Below are 13,730 nucleotides of genomic sequence, written 5' to 3'. Positions count from 1 at the left end.
TTACAAATAATGAATGTACACATCAAAAAAAAAAGTTGTAGATGTTTGTAAAAGTATACACATGCAGCTGATATGAGTAGAGATGGCTAAGAACCCTCCCTCCCAGCCCAAGTAAAGAGTTTGAGCTGATCCTGATAGTCTGGCATTGTTCCATGGTTTCCAAATCACAAGAACATTTCTGGAGTATAGTCTAGCTTTGCCAATTGCAATGGAACTATTTATTTATGTTGTCAAAGCTCCTGTTTGCTGATCCTTCAGACCTTTACAGTATCTATAAATGAAGGCAATGAAGTTTGTTTCATTAGGAGATGAAACTGCACATCTTTTTACATACCTATTAGAGATTCTAATCCAGCTTTCTCTACAGAAGGACAATACTAAAATAATATGTCTAGTCTATGCTAATCAAGTAAATTTATAAGTATCTTATAGCCTTGATTCAACCTCTTTAAGATTAAGATAAAAATGGTAATTGTCAAATCACTTATCCCACAATTCAGTAGAACATAATTCTTTATAATATGAAATATATACTTGACACATAGCATCATTTCTCTAGAATAATAATATTTGCTCTGATTTGGGACTTACTATGTGCCAGACATTGTTCCAAGCACTTTAGATGTATTAAGTTATTCAGTCTTCAGAAAGGTCTGATGTTGTAGGTATCACTGTCATCCCCATTCTACATACGAGGAAACTGAAGTACATAGAGTTTAAATAAGTTTCCCAAAGGCAAGTGGAGAGTTCAGAGGAATAAGAATTGCTATGCACTAGTTCCTAGAGCCAGGAAGTAGATCTAGTATTTGAGCCAGAACAGTCTGGCTCCAGAATTGACATTCTTAACCACTACACTATACAGCTTCTAAACAATTTGTAGGCTCTAATTGAGAGGTATGTGTAACACTGAAAAGGAAATACGTTTCACATAAGCCTGGTCTAAATCTCAGCTCTGCAATTTACTAGTTGTGTGGCCTTGAACACATTATTTAACATCTCTGAATATTGTGTTTTTAAAAACCTCATAGTAAGGATGATACTGTCTATCTTATAGGTTTGTTGTATCTGCAATAATCTGTATAATTCACTCAGCGTAAGTAAGTATCCAATAATTTACCATTATTGTTACTCAAAAAGTAGCCCCAAATTTTAATAGTTTATAGTATCTGCATAATTATCTATTAGCTCACAGGTAAAATACTGAATAAGTTTCAAATAAATTGGAAGTATATTTCATTTGGCCATAGTTCTTTGGGAAAAGGCAATGTTGTAGCTATATGTACCCTAATAAGTATCATCTTAACATTAATAGTACTCCTATTAGGATTATTACAAAACTCTGATACTTAATCTATCAATTGAAGGGGTTAAATCCAAAGTTAGAGTTAAAACATTACTCCATTTCATGTATTGATACATTCATTTCATAATAGCTAAGTAAAAATAAAAACCTAACTCACTGAATTTCCAGTTGTATCATCAGTAAAATGCATGACAATGTTGAGCAATATATATAATTTTATTGGCTTGAAAGTTATGCAAGTCTTTTCAAAATCAGCTATAAAAATTGATCTCACCCCCATTCCCTCAAAAAGTCAATAGCAATCTTTGAATTTCTTGTTTGTCCTTCCCTCTTGTAATAACCTCTCATCTAATGAAGATCAATTTCCAAAGATGAATCCCAGGGAGTTAATAATCTATCACATATAACTACTTAAAAGAGAATACGAATCCTTAAGTGGAAATAATACCTGGCTTTATGTAGCAAGTATTATCAAAACTGGGGCAGAGGAAAATACTCAGCATTGAAGATTAAAGAATAAGATATTCTGACCATTGCCTGCACATCTATAGCTCCATTCCGCAGTCTGGAATGAGCCTTCTGCAAAGGACCTCCTACACCATCCGAATCCTTAGTCTCTCAATTTCAAAGCTCCTTCTATGCCACTGTATACCACAACAAAAGACCTTATTTTCTCTAGGTTCCAGGAGCTCTCCCTCAAATGACACAGTCATACTCAAGACAGTGCAGAATAGTACTATGAGGCATGTTTTGAAGCAATGTGGTAAGGACAATTCCTCAGCTATTTGCATGACAGAGGCAGAGACCTGATGTAATTCTTTGCTCTTGCTCTCCTTTCAGTAGCCATAGGACCTCCTGAAGCTTCAATTTCTCTATCTTATTTAGAAGATTATGTAGTTTGTATACCTAAAAGACCTCATATACAGTAGGCACGCAGTAAGTAGTAGATGCTAATGTTGGGTTGTTTTAGTTTCATTTTACATGCATGGTTATGTGTTGAGGTATTCTGGTCCAGAGCCGTTATCAATGTTCCCTTTGGTAAAGGGGACAAAATTAAATAGAATAACTGCATCTCATTTTTCCAGACTGTGGCAAAAAAGACCCACTATGCAACACAGGGGACATGACTGGAGAGAAGGGTGGGAATGACAAAGCACCTCAAATTTAAACTTCTGATTCTCTGTTCAAAAGAGACTATATGCATTTTCAAAGATATACTAACAGGATTAAAAGAAGACATTACACAGTCTTAAATTTACATTTTGTTATCTACAACTATACTTAAAGTGCACTGTGATGTGGTATATTTCATAAATACTCTAATTAGCATGTGAATAGCCCAATTCTTTAGTATTGTACTTTTGGTGTTAAAAGCATTACTTTTTAAAACGCAAACATTTATAACACAGAAAAATTTGATATCCTATTCTGGCATGTTTTCATCTATTAATATATTGGGATCCTCAAATAACAAAGTGATTTAAACCTCACTTTACCTCGAAAAGTTTCTGCCACAGTGTAAAGAAATTCATTGATTATCTAGTGTGATATAAAATATAGTTTTACTGCAACAGCGAATCCATATTTAATAGTAATAATAATGATAGGAATTCACCTTTATTGATATCATACTAAGCATTATACAAAGTATTTTTAAAAGCATTGCCTCATTGAATCTTCTCAACAATCGTATGAGATAGGTATTATTATTTGTTTCATTTCACACATGAGAAAACGGAAGCTTAGAAAAGTTACATAACTTGCCCAAGTAGGAAGCACAGCCAGCGTCTGAAACTCAGTGGTCAAATGCAGAAGCCGACGCTCCTCCCCAGGACGCTCTAGCGTACCGTATAGTGACCCAGTCTGCTTTCACTGGCCTATTTTTGTTTGTTTGTTTATGTTCTGACTATTTACTTTTTCAAGTTAGTTTCATGTTTTTAAACACATGCTTCTGAAACCAACCTTTTGTTCCAGGACGTTATTTTTTGAGTGTCCTTAAAAATAAGTGATTCTTTACTGCTCCTTTAAGGTATCTCTTTTCTTCACGTCTAAGTGAAGCTTTCTTATTTCCCTGGCATAGCACAGCTCCTCAGTGCCCCTTCCAGTTAACAGGGAACACAGCTTCCTTTTTACTTCCTCCACTTCTCTCTCTCAAGCATTTCCCAAGTGTCTCCCCAGTCTGACGCTAGCTGCCTCAGGCCGGTGCCTCCAGAATGGTCCTCTGGTTTGCCACCCACCCTATGCTTCTAGGTCTGAGTGTGCTGGAACCTACAGGCATCTGCATCCCCACTTATTCTGACTACTGTGGTTACAAGAGGCCTCTTTTGAATGCAGACAGCCAGTCAGCCAAGTCGAAATTTATACCAGAAATCTATTACCTAATTTTTAAACAAAATGACATGAAATCAGACTTGAAGATATCAAAAACATGTCTAGTTTCTGATTTAAGCAAGAAAATCCACATTGTTACTGTTTCTACCACAGAATAATTTACTGCAACAGGAGTTCTGGATCTTTTGCCAAAAATGAGGTCCTCTAACCAATGTCAGGGCCAATTATCTTGTGGTAAATCCCACAACAAAAGCAGACTATTGTGATTAGAGTCAGAAGCACCACCCAGAGAACCTGGAAAGCTTCTGGGGATTTCTTAAGGTTAGTTTTTACTTTTTTTCTCCCTGTGTGCTTAAATAAACTACCAGAAACTTTGTGTGTGGGCATTGAACATCTTAGATTAGTTTGAGAGACAATGAAAGGGGTGATCAGATGGGAGTGATCTGTTGCCGGTTTGTTTTGATTTGAGCAGAAGCCATGCTTCAAGGCTTGTGACAGGCCCCTTCTGTATGTCACAACCTCTTCTCTTCCCTAATCTCCTTCCCAAACACACTGCCAGTAGCCCTCCTGCGGTTTCTTAGCGGGAAAGGAAAGCCCAGGTGGCTAAATGCAGGAACACTTACCCCACAGTAAAGAACTGCCTCATCTCCTGTCTCCGAGACCTCATCAGTTGCTTATACTCCCCAATCCGGAGTTTTTTGCCATCAACAATGCAGGTGCGTTTCGGTCGAGGTTTGTATTTATAGTTTGGGTACTTCTCTAAGTGGATCTTGCTTAGTCGGGCCTGCTCCTCATAATAAGGTTGCTTCTCTTGGTTGGACATGGATTTCCAGCGAGACCCTAGACATAAACATAGCCTTAAGTACCCAAGTGGTCAAGGCAACGTACTCCTGGCGAATACTAAATATATCTTCCCACCATTTCACTCACCCGTGCTCTGAGCAGCTCCTGTTACCACATACCATTGAGCCTCACAGCTAGTGTTTTAGACTACAGAGCAAAGGATAATTCGGGTGTGATACATTTATTATAGTATTTCTCTCAATAATTTAAAGCTGATGCGACAATAAGTATATTGTTTTAAAACATGTTTTTGCTGCTTAAGATCATCTCCTACACCAAATCGTTTCCCCATCCATCTGCCTAGGGTTAAAAACCTAAACCTCCTAAGCGTATCTTGGAGTATGACAGAATTCTCAGGAAAAAACTCTCTTGGTTCCAGAAATTCAAACATCTCCCACGCTCCAAGCATCTTTAGCGAAGCTATCCTTTGATAAAATGTTGGCAGATGTTGACAGTCTTCCATATATAAAAACGTAAGGTGCACACTGTCTCCCCTGGTCTAGGGTAATTAAAAAACCTAAACTCTACTTAAGAAGTTATAGCTTTAGAACAGGAAGGTACAGTTGGAATTATATATACCATTTTCAAGTACTATAAACATTCATTCAAAGCCATCCCAATAAAAGTACAAAAATTTTTAATATGGTTTATACAGGAAGAAGGAAAAGTATTCACTTCTCTAATATTGTTTATAAAGAATTATCTAAACACTTGACGAAGAAGGGATGTGTTTTTTTACGTGTATCAAATTGCATTTTTGTGTCTCGCTGGTGAATAAAGCGGTAACAGCTGTGCTGACTGGATGTTAGCTATTCTTCAGTGGAGATTTTTCATACATAAACAAATGGAAAAGTTGTACAAATATTCTCTGTAGCCAGCAATATCCTGGTTGTTTTAATAGTACATCCATCCCTGTTTTTCCTGATTGTTGTGCAAAAGTTGTGTAAAAAGTCTACACGGACAGGCTTCTCAGTGTTCGGCTGGCTCCCAGCAGCTTAAAGCCCCAGTTAACAGAAGATTTTTGGTGCTTTCAAAATGCTTGTGCTTAAAAGTTTACATTTTAATGAATACACTTACTATACTCAATTTTTTTCACAGAATGCACACTAATAATATAGATTCCCCACAGCTGCCAAAATGGAAACAGAGTGGTTCTGTGCCCATTGGAGAGCTTACTCATACTGCTAATAAAATGGCCAAAAAAAAAAAAGGAAAATTTCAAAATGTGATATCAAAGTTTGGGGATAGAGAAATAATGATTTTCCTTTGAATGTCTATTAATTAGAAAAACTTTTAATATATACATTAGGAGCATTTTGGTTTGAAAGGTACTTCAGTTAATAAGAATAATGCCCCTATGTATATCTCTGAAAGTCTAAAAATAAAACCCCACTTAATTGTAATGACATTTAGTATCCATCTTGAAATTCAAAAGTCAAAAAGAGAAGGGAAAAACTTGTATTTTAACATTTCAGCACTATTTGATCTTATGTATGTTTAAAATTTTCTTAGGGGTCACTGCCTCAAAATGTCTCAGAATCAAGTTAAATTATTTATACAGTGACAAAACATGTGTATTTGTATATGTCCAGATCACTGATATTTACTCAGGTTAAATATTTATTGCTTTTGAACAAAACATTTAAAAAATGAAAACCACAGTTTAAGTCTCTAATGTTTTTCGGCTTCTTAAACGGCTCCCTTTGAGATTTTGTCACATCATGACAGCTTAAATAGAACAGTGCCTTCTGTGTTTTTTCTTTTTAAAGAGGAAACATGTTGACTGTAATGCTGCATGTTGAATAAAATACGTTCAATATGTTGAGCACAATAATTCCAAACTGTATAATCTGCGCTAGGCAAGCTTTACACTAATAGAACAAGGCTTGAGTTTAATCTGGAGAAACGGGAGAATCACTCTGGCAAGTTACCACAAAGTGGGCCTCTGCCCTGTGGTCTATGTGTTCAACTCACTGCTATGAAATTTGAACTAGTCATATCTTATTAAAGTAAATGTAGTTTTATTTTACAAGTTTTAAAGTTATCATTAGAGGCACTGTTCTACACTCCATAAATTTCACACTATTTGGGGGCTCACCCCTAGTCCTTGGTGAGTTCTTTCAGAGGGACATATGAACCCAAGAATATTAAAGCAGAGAGAACTGTAGGGTCTAGGAGTGTTTCCAGGGTTTCATAACAACTTACGAATTCTAAAAGACTGAATTAAGGAAAGGAGATAAAGCTAGTCTCCATGATTCATATTTAGCAGTGACCTCTCAGAGTCACTGCTAAATATGAATATGCCCTAGTGACACATACAATAAATAGTTTTGTCTCTAAAATAAGTTTTTAGTCAATCCTGCTCTGGCACCTGGTAGAAGTACTCACTCCTAAACCTAAACGCTGCAGTGCGGGGTAAGGAATGCAGAGACGATGACAGTCTCTGGGGCAGCTTGCTGAGCTCCACCTAACTTCCACAAGCCACAGTCTCCCTTAGGTGTCAGATGAGGCCCTTTCCCTCCACTCGTTGGGTAGAAGATCCGCATCTGCGGCTGCACTCACCTAAGATTTTGCTAATGTTGGAGTTATGCATGTCAGGAAAGGCCTGAAGGATTTTCCTCCTCTCATCCTTCGCCCAAACCATGAATGCATTCATTGGTCGCTTGATGTGTGGCTCGCTGCTGGCCCGGCCACGGGCATCCCTGTAGACTCGTGCTTCAGCCACAGTGGCACCTCCTGTTGGCCAACAATAATACTGCTGTAGTTTAGCTGCAGAGCCATTCATTGCTTTACTTCCTGTAATGTCAGGGCAGGAAGAACAAGATGGGTGCAAAGCATTATTATCTGGACAATGTAACACAGCTTGCCACCTGGTTCAGCTGTTTTTCCTAGGCCCCTCTCTTCTTTTTAAATGAACTCTTGGAAGCAGAAAACAGTTTCAGATGACAATTCTACAGGCTCTTCTGAGGTAGGCCTCAAAGACACACTGGGCAGAATTAATTTTGCATGTTTTTATACACCTAGTACATTTTTACTACAATCAACTCCAGGTGACAATAAAGCACTATTTTATGGTAACCTTTCCTGCTGTGATTGCTCCTTCAAAAGCAGGTTCTTACCTATCACTTTAGCCTCATTTGCCAAACACTGTAGCCACGTCAAACTATCTCTTACCCCAAACAGAATTCTCTTTCACAACACTGTGTCTTGGCCGGTGCTCCCCTCACTGCCTGGAAGTTCCTTCGCCAACTTCTTCATGCTAAATCCTATTCATCCTTCAAGCCTATTCAAATGTGGTGTTTTTCATGAACTACTTAATAATTCAATGATAACTACTAACTGAGCAATTACTATGAGTTAGGCTTTATGCCAGGTGCTAGGTATACAAAAGTGAATAAAACCACACCTGCTTTTAAAGGAACTCACAGTTCAGGGAGAAGCAGACTCCAAACAGACAATTACAACAGTGTGTACGGTAAGTGCTCTAATATTGAAGTAAACAGGGCATCAAGAGGGCTCCAGCAGACAGGACAGTCAGCTAATGCCTCCTAGGAGAGGCAACATCTAAGCTGAGTCTTGGAGGATGAACAGGAATTAGCACGTGAATAGGGGAGGGCACTAAAGACAGATGGGAAGGGTAATTCAGGCCAAAGGAAGAGCATTTGCAATGATGCTTCCCAGCCTGCATTTATTTTTCTTTCTTTTGATGTTACATGCTCCAAAGACATTATTTGTTTAAGTGACCATCTCTCTCTAATATTTCCATTCCATCCCCAGGAATATAAGACCCCTAAAGTTAGTGCTTATGTTGCACTCATTCTTACATCCCCAGAATTTTCCATGTAATAGATACTCAACAAATACCTATTAAGTAAAGGATTGTTCAGTTTTCAACTCATATGCAAAAGTAGTAGAATAAAAGGCAGTCATTTCAAGGGTCCTGATGTATTTTTCTGCTGCATGAGGGTAGTTCTTTAATATCCCCTATGAAGCTATGTCTAAATTCCTGATATTTTATAGTTTCCAAAGAAATGACCATAGTAACACACTAGATTGAAAGTTCCTTGAGGATATGGCAGGAAATGGCTCTCCTTCACTGCTGTACTCCTGGAGTCCAATAAAGCACATGGCATATAGAGTTTCAATTAGTAAAATACATTCAGTTAATGAAGGCTGAATAAATGAATGAATGAATGAGCATAGCTCCTGCTTGCTTTCATACTCCCTATCAGCACGACACACTGATGTGTGCTTTACATGTGGCACTACTAAATATCTCCCTATAGATTGAAAACCCCTATAGTTACATGTAAAGTTGGACTGATGGCCTCAGCCAGGGCTTCTACTGCATCAATAGGAAAGCCTACTCCTAAAAGTTTAGAAGCAAAATATACACTAAAACCTACATCTCTGCATTTTGGAAAGAGTAAATCCTTTCAGCTCAGTGGAATGATTGTATGGGAACAACATGACCCAATCCATCTTTGCCCTTCTACTCTATTTCCAGCTACCTTGATTAAGTAGAAATTTGTTTGTGTCAGAGCTAGTAATAAATTAGAACATTAAAGTGCACTATTATTTGGCAAATATGGTCATCATTTATTGCAAACAAAAGACAGGATAAAAGGGCCGAACTGGCTAATATTGCCAATTCTTTTCTAAATATGAAGAAGGGCAGAGGAGCCCCTTTCTGAAGACCATGAAAAATAAAATATTTTATAAACAGCTCTTCTTTAAGCCTACTAGACAGAATGATCCCTTACATGAAAAGTCTCAGATCCCAAGATGCATAACTAATATGCTACCTTTTTGCCACCATACCCACAGTACATTAATTTCATTTAAAATGCACTGACCATACAGGATAAATTGATTTCACTTTATATGGGTTTGACAGCCATGTTTATTGTGCAGTGAAATGTAGTGTAGCTTCCAGCTGACAATATCCATCAACACAGGGCAATATGCTGACTGCTGGGCCAGATGAAGGCATACATTACTCTGGAAGTGAAACACTCATTCAGATATGACAGTGTCTTCTCCTAAGGATCACCATGGTAATTTATGATGCCCTCAGTGCCATTACTTCACAACTGACATGAATTCAGCAATTTATATACTTGCATGCGTACACATAAAAGGAGAAAGGCTTGTGGAGAATGTCAGATGCAAAAACATTTCAATATTATTCTAAGTTAACTACTATGCTACAGGTGATTAACATTTGAGATCTGCTTTTACTGTCATAGCTTTACTTCACCTCTAGCAACAACAAATAGCCAGCTTCCATTTATTTATTCACTTACAAGATGTATTTCACTGTAAATGGGAAGTTTTAATCTCCTACAGATTGATCATGGTAGATCTTCTACTCCATATCAATTGATTCTCCCAGACCTGTCCATACCTAACCCAACCTCTCTCCCTCTCACTCCATATTGCAGTCTTAGCATATCCTTCCTACTCACTTCTACCTAAATTCTACCCTCTCCAAGGAATAGAGTTCAGGTCCCACTCCACCAACTGTCCTACACTGACCTTATCTGTCCTCCCATAGTTCATATTATTTACGTGACACTGACTGACACTGAATTAATTACACAGCAGATCTCTAGTCTCACAAGAAATGCTCCCAGAAGTTGAGGAATTCAAGCACAGCACAAAGTATAAAAATGTGAACTAAGAAGGAAAATAGAAAACACCAGGGTGTGTGCACATCTCTTTTTTCTTGTCTTCTTTTCTCTCTTCCAAGTGGAGTCAACTGAAAAATGAATGGGACATTCCAAGTTAAAACTAGAAATGTTGCATTAATGAACCAAGATTTGGGAAGAAGAAGAAACTTATCCAGAGAGACCAAGGTTTGAAACTACTTTTAAACTGGATTTGATATATGATCAGAGTCAGAATTTTCAGAAAATATAAAGGGGCCATAACATCAAAAGAATACTTAGAAAATGTCCCTTAACTTCCCTAAAATGCTTCATGAAACAAACTGGTGGGGGAATTATTGTTGTAGCAATAAAAATAGATGGGACTGTATATATGTGTATAAATTCAGAAATTTAAAAAGAGATTGTATTTTAGGAAAGCCCTTTTAAACAGATAAGGAAAATTCTATATAATACTATAGAATTATTTTTAAAAGGTATGCTATTAATCTGAATATTTGAAGCCTAAAATTGGCTTTCTGCTATAATTAACTCCAGAATCTACAAATCAAATATGACTTCATACTGCTCATTTATTTTCAAAAATAACATCAAGTTAAAAAGGGGTGGGGGGAGGCACTTCATTCTAAAATAGCCAGAGCGCTGTGTCAGAATCCAGAGTTAGGGAATAGTTCATAATTCTAAGAGGCAGATTCTTTCACTAATAGCAGAAGAATCATTTATGAATTCAATGTTCATAATATGTCTTCTCATGAAAAGCAGTTGGAAAAAGCCTAGACCTACAGCTATGTACTTGGAGACTATTGCTTTCCAGCTGAGCTAAGAGTCTTTAATTACCAGCAGTACCATTCCTAAATAACAGGAGGTCAACAGTACCACACTAGGCAACAAGGGAAAGCACTGGTCCCCTTTACTCCAGGAATTCCTGGTCTCTCCATTTCCCTGAGGGGGCTCAGACTGGTTAATTCATTCTTCATCTCCCATATCACACACATCTTGCGTAAAGGCAAACTTTCAGTTAGATGAAAAAAGATAGTCTATAGGGAAAAAATAGAAATTGCCAAGGCGAAAACTTCCTCAGGGATCTGTGATTTAAACGACTTAAAGAGAATACAGAAAGTTGAGTTTTTCCAGGTGGGTTGGAAAGAAGGCCAGTTTAACCATCATAGCCTATGGCAATGGTCCTGAACTAATCCTACAGAGGCCCCCTTCCTGGGTAAATTCCAAGGGTTATGTGAGTGAATGAGTAAGCGTTTGGTGTGGATTTGTGCATGTATAAACTTCTCCCTAGGGAGGAACTCTGGCAAATTCTATAATGTGCTTAGGAATCATTTATTTATGCATCAATTCAGCAAACACTTCTGACAAATTTCAGATGTACCCAGCATTGTGATGGAGGATACAAAGATAAATAACACATGTGCCTTGTTTTTAAGGAATTTGGTCTATGAGGGAAACAGATGCATAAATAGAAAATTACAAAGCAGTGGAAGTGCTAACATGGGTAATTTCAAGATACTATGAAAGCAGAGAAGAGAAGCTATTAATGTTGTTGGAACGGACAGAGATGAATAACATGGAAGCTTCGGAGAGAAAGTACTGCTTGAGCAGTATACTAGAGGAAGAGTAAGAATTTGCCAGCAGGTATCAGTGTGAAACCATTCTAGGCTGGAGAATGTATAAATATAAAGGCACAGTTATAACAAAAGCACAGAGGGTTTTAGGGAATAAAAAGAATCTGGCTATGGCTTGAGTTTATTAAAAAAAAAAATAGGGGAATACCAAGAGATTAAATTCAGACAGTGAGTAGGGGCAAGATTGCTAAGTACCTTGACTACGAAGGCAATAAGCCTTTAAAATTTTTATTGGGTTGGCCAAAAGGTTCGTACGGGTTTTTCCATAAGAAACCTGAACAAACACTTTGGCCAATCCAATAAAAAAGCAGGGTAATGACATGAACAAATATGTTCTACAAGAGGTCAAAAAAAGGAAGCTAAATGAGAAATTACCACTGAATAGTCTCAATGATTATTAGTGAATTGGCAATAAAGAATAGAGAAAAATAAGGTGAATAAATACCTGCTTACAGTCCCATTAAACTTACATTTTGTCAGACAGAATGAATGTAATATGAGTAAAACATTAGCACAAAAGATTCTCTTCTGGGATCCAGTTCTGGTAATGGCAGAATAACTTATATCAGACTAACCTTCAAGCAGATAATAATTATAAATTCTGGAAAAAATATGAAAAAACAAACAATTGAAGGTACTTGAGATGTACCAAAATTTAGAAGAAACTGTGAGGATTCTATGTTAGAAAGAAAGAAATGTTACTGAGTAAAAGCCCTGTTTTCATTGTTTTTCCATGAAGACACCCCCCAGTCTGCATAGCATGGAGTGGTTAGAATGCAAAGAGAAAGTCAGTCTTAATTGTCTTTAATTGTCCTAATGTATCAGAAGAGACAGTTTGAGGCTTCTGAGTGGCTGACACCTGAACTTCACATGTATAGGGATGACCTCAAAGATTCCAGTGGAAATCAGGGCTGTATATCTGAAAAATCTGAGCAGAAATTTCAGTTGATGCCCACTGCAAAGGAAACAGAATTTGGATTTGAATCCTACCAAGTTAGAAAGCATTCATGAAAAACTCAGGCTTTCCACTGAAACCCCAGAGGGACCACTCTTTTGGAATAAAGACTATATGCCAAGACTAAGGATTCATCCTAGGACTAAAGACAAAACTCAAACAGTAACTACTGAACAGTGCAAAACTAAGCCTCCACAAGTTCAATGTGACCAGCAAGTAATTTAACTGCCTCCTAGCACAAAAATTAACATTCTTAACAGAGGAAGATAACAGAAGCCAGAGTCTTTACAATTTATAATCCACAATGTATAATGTGTAATAAGATGTATAATAAAAAATCACTAGTTGTGCAAACAACCAGGAAAATGTGACCCAGAGACACCCCCCTACCCCAAATCAACAGAAAGAAACTGCAATGGCTCAAATAGTGTAATTAACAAACAGGAACTTTAAAGTAGCCACTAAAAATATGTTCAAGGATATAAAGGAAAAGAATATCATAATTAATGCATAAATGGCGGAACTCAGCAGAGAAATCAAACTATGAAAAGAAACAGGGAAATTCTAGAACTGAAGATATATTTGTGATGAAAATATGCTGAATAGACTTCATAGCATCTTTGAGTGCAGAATAAAGGGTCAGTAACCTTAAAAATACATCAAAAGAAAGTAGCTAGTCTCAAAAACAGAAAGAAAAAATGCTGAAAAAGTAAGCAGAGACTTTGCAATATGTAAAACAATATATTGTTCTAAAACGTGTAATTGGAATTCTGGAAAGAGAGGAGAGAGAATCTTGACTGAAAAATATTTGAAGAAACAAGAGCTGCAAATTACTCAAATCTGGTGAGAAACATCAACTTACAGGTTCAAGACATTCAGACAAATGGAGGCAGAATAAATACAAAGAAAACCATACCTAAACACTAGTCAAAATGTTGAAAACCAAAGACAAAGGGAAAATGCCAGAGAAAAAGCTCACATAAAACATATTATGT

The 13,730-nt window shown here is 37.1% G+C and overlaps 1 protein-coding gene across 19 annotated transcripts in view; it reads right to left on the bottom strand.

Moving 5' to 3' along the window:
* SOX6 (SRY-box transcription factor 6) overlaps positions 1–13,730 on the bottom strand; it is a 636,025-nt gene that overhangs the window by 11,198 nt on the left and 611,097 nt on the right. For 14 of the 19 annotated variants that reach the window (XM_057748518.1, XM_057748517.1, XM_057748515.1 and 11 more), the window contains 2 exons: positions 7,040–7,273; positions 4,258–4,474 (listed from right to left, as the gene is read on the bottom strand). In XM_057748518.1, coding sequence (XP_057604501.1) covers positions 4,258–4,474; positions 7,040–7,273 — 451 coding nt within the window. Of the gene's footprint in view, positions 1–4,253; positions 4,475–7,039; positions 7,274–13,730 lie in introns of those variants that run through there. The other 5 variants (XM_057748525.1, XM_057748535.1, XM_057748526.1 and 2 more) reach the window with 2 other exon arrangements.

The sequence above is a fragment of the Hippopotamus amphibius genome, chromosome 9 (assembly GCF_030028045.1).
Source record: "Hippopotamus amphibius kiboko isolate mHipAmp2 chromosome 9, mHipAmp2.hap2, whole genome shotgun sequence".
NCBI lineage: Eukaryota > Metazoa > Chordata > Mammalia > Artiodactyla > Hippopotamidae > Hippopotamus > Hippopotamus amphibius.
This window is presented reverse-complemented; position numbering and strand designations above follow the sequence as displayed.